We start from the raw sequence: 8,613 nt of genomic DNA, 5'->3' as shown, positions 1-8,613 counted from the left end.
TATTCTTAATTCTCAAATGTCTTAAAAACAATGTCTTCACCAAACAACTTTTGTATTTTGAATTACTTTTTTATCAAACTTACTTTTTCAAAGGCATTTTGAACGAGGGATTTTGAACCCTAAGAAGCTACTCCAAACACTTCTTTAATAACCTCTTTGGTTTTTTCATGAAGAAAGTCTAAAAATACTTAGTAAAAGGTATCTAATTCAATGATATCTCTTTTATTTTAAAAAAAAAAAGAGAAAATAATTATTACGTCACTATGTGAGCAAAAGCGTGTGGGATGTGTTTCTATTTATTTATTATTTTCTTTTTTTTGTCAAAAACACTTTTTTATTATTATTTACTGTTAATCAAATAAATTTTCATGCTATTCATTTTTTCCTAAAAACATAAGAAATAAAACCCCTTTTCATTTATTTTTTCTATTCATCCATAATACCATAATACACTCCTTAATTATCTAAATTCAACAATATAAGATATAGTAGAGTGGAACTTTGGATCACCGACCCCAATTGGAAATAAAAATACTGCAAATTTGTTTTATTTCTTATAACAAGTGAGCTAAAATTATATAATTTTTTTCTTCACTTCATTTTTCAAATACATTTGAAAGATTACCATCATTTTAATTTTTATTGTCTAAACACGACAAAATATTAATACCATTCTTTCTTCTTCTTTTTTTACTATTTTTTTTTTTTTCTCCTCTCTTCTAACCATTGCATCATCTCAGTAAATTACACTTTCGTTTCCAATCATTTGTTTGAATTAAATATATTTCTTATCATCTCAGTAAATTACACTTTCGTTTCCACTCATTTGTTTGAATTAAATATATATCTTAATTCTATTTGTTCTAGAAATATTATGCAAACCTCATCCGTATAGGGTGGCACTTTAGAAATGCCATATGCGTTGCAGAAGCTTTTTTCTAAGAGATAATAGTAAGTACTCTAAATTATTTCCATTTCTTTAACATCACGAATTTTTTTTTTTTTTGTTGTAGTACTTAAACAAAACACAAAGAAGGATAAGAGGAGTACGGTACAAAAGGAAATGATAGACAAAACTTCCTTACAGAAAAAAAAAAAAAAAAAGAAAAAAAAACTGTCTTATCGTTTTCCTGTTAAAGAAGTCTCACCAAACAATAAAAAATTTTGATGCCCTTAATAGCATCCTGAACCAATTCCACATTTTATAAGAAATGAACAAGACACAGTTTACAAACACAGCTTATTCTTTGAGGAGTGCCCTATGAAACTTTCAAAAGCTGGTGAAATGCCTCCTGAGGAATATCGACAGATCCAATGCGCTTCATTCGCTTTTTTCCTTCCTTTTGCTTTTCCAACAACTTCTTCTTGCGAGTAATATCCCCACCATAACACTTGGCAAGGACATTCTTTCTCATAGCAGAGATCCTGAAACAAAGATAGCCTAAAATAAACTGCAGAAATTGGGTGGACTATTTTTAGTAATAGAAGTTACATAAAATAGGAGTCAAAAAAGGAAATAGTTTGATCTGAAAAAGTACTCTATCATGATAACTGTTTAACTCATTTTGTATCATACAAGAAACAAATTCCAATTGTGTTTGCGTTTGGAGAAACATATGGCACTCTATTCCATAAACATGGATTGGGAGCAATTGAAAGTGCTCATCCAGCCAACTTTGCTCTTTGGGAGGTGAAACAATGGTTGAAGAGGCGAACAATTCAAAATGACTGCATTGAAGATATATTTCTATACATATAAGACGCTTTTTCTGGATTGTGTTCTTATGGGGCGGGAGAGAGAGTTCCAATAGCGAAGGAATTAGAACTATTGGTACCACTAATCAACTACATGGACTCCTTTTTTTGTTTGGATCCCCCTTTCTACATTATTTATTGAGCCTGGTGTGGAATCACCATCACTGCACACTTGAAGAATCACCAATCATCAAAGGAAAACCTTGTACCAAATAGATCTCAAGATACATCCAAGTCATGCCCAAGGAAATGAGATTTTTTTTTATTTTGGTTGACCCCACCAGGGCCACCGTGCTGACAGGCTGCTTAATGGACCAACTGTTCCACCCCTTGGCGTTAATAGAAAGATCTATTTCCTAAACACAAAATCACTTCTTTAACCAAACACTAATGCAAGTATTAAGCTTCTGAATTAATTACTCTACCATAAATTATCCGAGCGAAATACTCCATTCCAATTAATCAGAAAACTACATTGTACAATACAACAACGACCTGGAATCTAACATCATATAATTGATAGGGCAATGCAGCATTACCCAACTACTAATGCTACACATTCAGTAAAATAATCTATCTAAAGAAGATAAAAAAATTATAGCAATACATCCATATGGCTCACAAAAGATGAACTTTTAACTCCCACCCAAACTCTTTCAGCTAACTCAAAATTTTAATTTTTTTTTCTTTTTTTTTTTTTTTTAATCCTGGCAAACTAGGGGGGGAGAGAGCTGGACGCTCTACCAACTTGGTCACTAGGTAATGTCCAACTCTCTCGGCTAACATAGTCGGTCTATTAAGTTGGATAGAATATCATTTTCCTAATAATATGGTAAGTCACAGGTCAACATCTAGGCTGCATAAATCCAACTGTTTCATGTCAACTAAAGCTGTAAAAGAGTTTGTTTGGACAGTCACACAACCTATGTAAGATTCAGAAGCCACGCAAGTGCCCATGCATCAGCACCACAAGAAAGAGAAAACTCTTGACCATGAGAAAACAAGCAAAAAAACCACAAGAATTGGCAAGAACAATCGCCAGTGAAAATTATTTAGGCAACAGGAAAGCAAATGACTTACGTTTCCCTCGCAATAATCTTTGATCCAATAGCAGCCTGTATCGTTATTTCAAACATCTGCCTGTTCCGTATTAAAAAATTAAGGAATCACTGAAACAAGAAACAAAATCAGTTGAAAACTAACAATTAACTTTGAATCAGCACACCTGTCTATGAATTTCCTCAGCTTCTCCACGAGCTCACGACCAACACGTTGTGCTTTTAAATTATGCACAATGCTTGCCATTGCATCAACTGGTTGTCCATTCAAGAGAATATCGAGTTTCACCAAATCAGAGGCTTGATATCTGTTAAACCCATCCATCAAGAAACAATTCAACCAAAATTGAAAATACCTTTTGGTTGTACCACAAACCTTGAGTATATGTCAAAAGGTTCAGACATGGTCTTTATCAAAGAAGCAAACTATCTTGAGTCCAGAAAGGCATTTTATGTCAAATAACTATGTCAGATTGACAGGCATCCAGTATATGGCTTATAGACCCAACAACAAAGGCATCATTTGAGTAACCAAGACCACTATACCAGCAATTCTTGTATATCCCCATGCAATGCCATATTGCTGAGTAGGTGATTGTGTGGGTGTATGCATATGAAAGGGAGGAAGGGAGAGAGAGAGAGAGAGATACAGGAGCATTCAAACTTACTCTGCATCCTCGTAATCAAATGAGGCATAGCCTGACGTTATACTCTTCAATTCATTGTAAAAGTCAACAACAATTTCCCTCAATGGTAGGCGATACTTCATAAAGGCTCGTTGACTGCATGTCAATATTTAAAGAATAAATATTCCCAATATCACTCATTTTATGAAAGGTTAAATCAACAAAAAGTGTTGGCCAGTAACTCCCAGCTTGAAACAAAATATCACAAGACAAGGAGTAGCCAGGACCATTATTCACCTAACATCAGGTTTACTTGGTTCTCTGAAACATTGGACAAAGTATCTAAAAATCTAAAGAGCAAATTTACGAACACTTGAAATTTGCATCATGTTTTGTTTAAAAATTTGGAACCAGATACATGACCATCATATGGTTGCATCACCCTGCTCATTATTTCAATCATAAACATAAATTGAACTACATAAGGATAGTCAGCGAGCAAGGAAAATTTACACATTTTCTTGGCATAAAAAATTACCTATCCATAAATGAGTACTCCAACTGCTCGCCTCTTCGCTCAGAGCAGAGGGTAATAACAGATCCCACATACCTTCAAGTAGAAAGAAGATGAAAAAATTATTTGCATACAGCAAAAAGATAATAGGGTAGTAAAATGTTAAAGGAGGACGAGAGCTTACTCACTAGGAATAATAATTGTAGCTAATACTGTTGGTTCCCAGCATGTAGTCACCCGTTTTTTGGGATTTGAGGGCAATGAAGCAGGATTTTGAACTTCTACTTTACTAAACAAGGCATCAACAAATTGGTAAGGTATGCAGAAACCCAATCTTAAGAGACAATAGCACAAAACATATGCCACATACCTTCCATCTGAATACTCAAACATATATGGTACAGTTGGAACAGTAGAAATTATATGAGCTCCATATTCCTACCAGCCAGAAGATAACCATGGTTAACAGTAAGCAGAACTAATCTGAAAATTGTAGGTTTATAGGTTGCTAATGGTGAATCAAGATCAAGTCTGCTATCTTCCACAAACCATTCAAAGAGAAAAATCTATTATCTTCCACATTCACTTGCATAAACAGCTTTTATATGTGTATATATAATCTGAATAATTCACATGTAACTTGAATCACAATCATCAACCGCTACAAACATGATTGAACAAGTTAAGCATATGAATAATTTCATTTTGCTCACATACCACTCACCACTAGAAATGGTGATACTTTCTACTTTTCTTTTCACAAATATGAAATATGGAGTAAAATTATTTGGAAACATATAGGACCATTTAATAATCAACTCAAACCAACTCAACTCAATGAAACCTTATCCGAACTATTTAGCATTGTCTATATGAATTCTATTTGGCCAATTCGACTTTTACGTGCGCAATTTCATTTAAACCACATGCTATGATGTGTTTCCTTACTAACACAACTTCTATTAATTTTAGCCTACTCCAATCCATGATATTACATTGAACCGTGTTACTCTTCCTCACTTGTGCAGTTAATGGTCATCAATATAGATAGCAAAATTATTTTAGTCAATTTTCTCATTTCATCTCCAATTAATATTCTTCCACAATCAAAATACCTGTTCAAGCCGCTGATGGAAAACATCCATGTGAAGTAAGCCTAAGAAACCACACCTGGAGGAAGGACTCAGTAAGCATAATAAGATTTTTTTGCATGAAATCAACAAATATCACAGAGCTAATCTCCTCACATAAATCAATCCACACCTGAAGCCCATGCCAAGTGCTGTGCTACTCTCTTTAGTGACTGAGACACTGGCATCATTGCATGTTAGTCTCTCTATTGCATGATTAAGCGCATCAAAATCTGATCCATCAGCTGGATAAAGACCAGAAAACACCATATGTTTTGCAGGCTTGAAACCTGAAAAGTTCAAAAATATGAAAGGCGCACACACATACAGTGATACATACAGACAAAGGTAGGTATTAGGACCATGAAATACTAGATTTACAGTTTTTTCTAGGCAACATCAAAATTAATTCTTGGTAGAAAGTAGAAACTCTTATTGAACATAAATTGGGATAATCCAATTCAATGCACAAATCTATCTTCATTCTTCACTTCAAAATACAATTAGTTACAACGGTCTAAAGAAAAAGACGCATTAAAAAGAAAGAAACATAGACACCTACATGTATGTGGGTTCACTTTGAATATGAATTTATATATTTAATTATCCATATTTCCTTATTAGTTTATACACGAGCTCCTTGGCTTCAACATTGCAAACCATATAGCACGGTTCAATTTGCACATGAATAAATGTCTTAAAATCAATCAGCAAATGACACAATAACCATAATACTCAAGAGATGACCACGGAATTGCCTAGTATTCTGAGAATGTAGAGATGCGAAAATAATTAATCAAATATGGATTGAAGTTTGATTAAAGTACCTGGAAGGGGCTCTACAACGCTTCGGCTATGATATAGAGTATCTCCAACACGTGCCTCTTTGGTTGAACGCATGCCACTCACGATATATCCCACTTGTCCGGTTAAAAGGACTCCAGTCGGAGTGAGTTCAGGATGCATGATCCCAACATCCAGAACTTCATAAGCTTGACCAGTTGCTGCGGATGAAATCTTATCTCCCTTGCGTAAAGCACCATCAACAACTGCCACGTGGCAGATTACTCCCTTGTATTCATCATAATAAGAATCAAGCAAAAACATGCGCAATGGTGAATTACAATTTCCAGGAGGGGGAGGTATTCGCTCTATGACAGCAGGAAGGACCTGCTCAAGACCTTGACCTGTTTTCGCAGATGTTAAGAGTGCTTCACTTGGGTCAAGGTCAAACATGGATTTTAGCTGAGCTTTAACACGATCTGGATCAGCGGTTGGCTGGTCAATTTTGTTTATGACAGGGATTATGGTTATGTTGGATTCAAAAGCAAGATAAAAATTAGCAACAGTTTGCGCCTGAACGCCTTGGGCGGCATCAACCACCAAAAGAGCACCTTGACAAGCTGCTAGGGATCTTGATACTTCATAGCTAAAATCCACATGACCAGGAGTGTCGATTAAGTTTAGCAAAACACTTTCTGGTTCTTGCGCATCAGTAATGTCAGGACCATGAAACTTGTGTTTGTGGAACATAGTTGCTGTCTGAGCTTTAACAGTTATTCCCCTTTCTCTCTCAACCTAAGAATTTTCAAAATTATATTTTATAAAATAAGGCATAAGTGAAGGGTTAAAAATAAGACTCAAGGGTTAAAATAAGACTCCAAGTATAGCCTTTAGAGCCCATTACCTCAAGTGAAATTAGTTGCTAAATGCTACATAGATTCTAATTTGCCATGATGGTGAGCTAAGAATGGAAAGACGAGGTTGTACATTCAATGTCAACTCTATATTAAACTAATGACTCTCATTATTAAGAACATAGATAATGATGTTTCGGTGTTTCCCAACTTCAGTGATCCACGAAAAGATATTTGAAACAGTTGGTCTAATTAAAAATGGCTCCCAGCTTATTTTTCTTTGCAAATAGCAGGGAGGATTGAAAATTCTCTTTACTCAACCCTTTTTGGCTAAATTTTGTGTGTCAATTTAGGTGTAGGATAGCCACTCCTTATTACTCCCTCACTATCCTCAGAAATATGCAGCAGATATAGTTTACTGACTATCGGAAGTCAAGTCATTGAACATCTACGTTTGAGTGACAGAATCACAATCGAATTCCTGGACCATCTTCGTGCAATATTGGTGCCGTCTTTAGTTAACACGTGTGTATATGGATCTAATGTGATAATCCGTGCAGTGTGATGAGATGACATTACTTTCAAAACGTTCCCATGCTCATTACTGAAATGAATATAGACCATCATTAGAATGTAAAAACATCACATTGTAACGTTCACAAAAAGTACAAGGTGCTATAATAAAAATGCATATAAACACAACCAAGATACACTTTTGCTTCAAATGTCAATAGCTGTTCACATGTACGCGTGTGATTGAAATGCCAACGGATCAAAACTATCAAAATAGCAGGTTTCAACATTGTTGAATTAATAATAGTAGCAAAATTGCATTTTGACCTGACATAATATTGAAGAATGAGTGAGTAAACCTAAAAATCAAAAGTACACCTCAAATGCAGTTTATAGATTCGCTTCAATAAATTCAACTCGATATAGTATCCACAAAATGAATATATATATATATATATAATATATATATATATATATATAGGAACTCACAAGCTAACGTCCAATAGTTACCGCAAAAAAGGCACCTAAGGGCTGGGGCTCTAGTCTCTAGTCATTATTATGTCCCATTTTCTTGTTAATGGGTTTTATTTTTCTCATTTCTCTGTTTTATTTTATTTTTTTTCAATAGTTGACTGGAAAATTAATTACTTCCTGATTAAAGAATGCGAAGATTCTTGAAGTCCCCTGAAATATTAAAGCACTCAGTACTAATCGTGCTAATCAACATCTGTTCCAAAATTAAATTGTAAATGAACTCAGCAAAGGTAATATTCGAAACTACTACAGAACTTACCACAGCAAGAAGAACAACAACAATAATAGAACTTCATACCTGTAATTTATCTAGGTACTGGGGCTGACCATGGCCTCTCCTGATAGTCCTAGTGAGCTCTAGGAGACGATCAGCGAGCGTAGACTTGCCGTGATCGACATGGGCAATGATCGAAAAGTTTCGAATCCTTTCGGTTGGGTACTGGCTTAAGTCTATTGCATTGTCTCTACTGTTTTGGCGAGGATGAGAACAAAATGTACGGTGACTCGAAACGAATTGGGACCAACTTAGTCTACTCTCAATTGGGTTAGCTCTAAATAACGCAGAAAATGGACTAAATTTAGAGGAGGCACACAGTAAAGACATACACTTTGATGATTCGAGAGACTTTCGAGTCCGATTGAAAAAACCCATTTGGGGGTTTATAAGCAAAACCTAACCAGACGGAGATATTGGGGACTTGTTACGCGGCATTGATACATTGTTGAAGTTTTGGAAGGAAAGGGTTCAAGGGACAGAAGCGTTGTTGTGTAGGGCTTTGTTCTTGAGGTTACAGAGGCCCCGAGCGACTGCGGAGATGTACCGTGTATTACTGATTATGTAGGGCT

The 8,613-nt window shown here is 35.2% G+C and overlaps 1 protein-coding gene across 1 annotated transcript; it reads right to left on the bottom strand.

Moving 5' to 3' along the window:
* Positions 1-1,047: 1,047 nt before the first annotated feature.
* On the bottom strand, positions 1,048-8,613 carry LOC132281382 (translation factor GUF1 homolog, mitochondrial). Its single transcript, XM_059783092.1, has 11 exons — positions 8,066-8,613; positions 5,911-6,661; positions 5,217-5,373; positions 5,069-5,123; positions 4,324-4,391; positions 4,138-4,242; positions 3,978-4,049; positions 3,482-3,595; positions 2,981-3,121; positions 2,836-2,895; positions 1,048-1,425 (listed from the first exon to the last, which is right to left on the bottom strand). Exons 1-11 carry the CDS (start codon positions 8,417-8,419, stop codon positions 1,260-1,262), a joined length of 2,043 nt encoding a protein of 680 aa, XP_059639075.1. The 5' UTR covers positions 8,420-8,613; the 3' UTR covers positions 1,048-1,259.

The sequence above is a fragment of the Cornus florida genome, unplaced genomic scaffold (assembly GCF_030987335.1).
Source record: "Cornus florida cultivar Cherokee Brave unplaced genomic scaffold, ASM3098733v1 CherokeeBrave_3.0.0_Hap2_Chr11, whole genome shotgun sequence".
NCBI classification, from domain to species: domain Eukaryota; kingdom Viridiplantae; phylum Streptophyta; class Magnoliopsida; order Cornales; family Cornaceae; genus Cornus; species Cornus florida.
This window is presented reverse-complemented; position numbering and strand designations above follow the sequence as displayed.

Bases quoted from the DNA above. Each gene is read 5' to 3' on its own strand.
- LOC132281382 (XM_059783092.1), bottom strand. From the start codon at position 8,419: ATGGGTTTTTTCAATCGGACTCGAAAGTCTCTCGAATCATCAAAGTGT. The intron at 4,243-4,323 runs GTATGTGGCATA...TGCCTTGTTTAG, and splicing joins TTTGAGTATTCAGATGGAAG to TAAAGTAGAAGTTCAAAATC. The intron at 4,050-4,137 runs GTAAGCTCTCGT...TTCTACTTGAAG, and splicing joins ACAATTATTATTCCTAGTGA to GTATGTGGGATCTGTTATTA.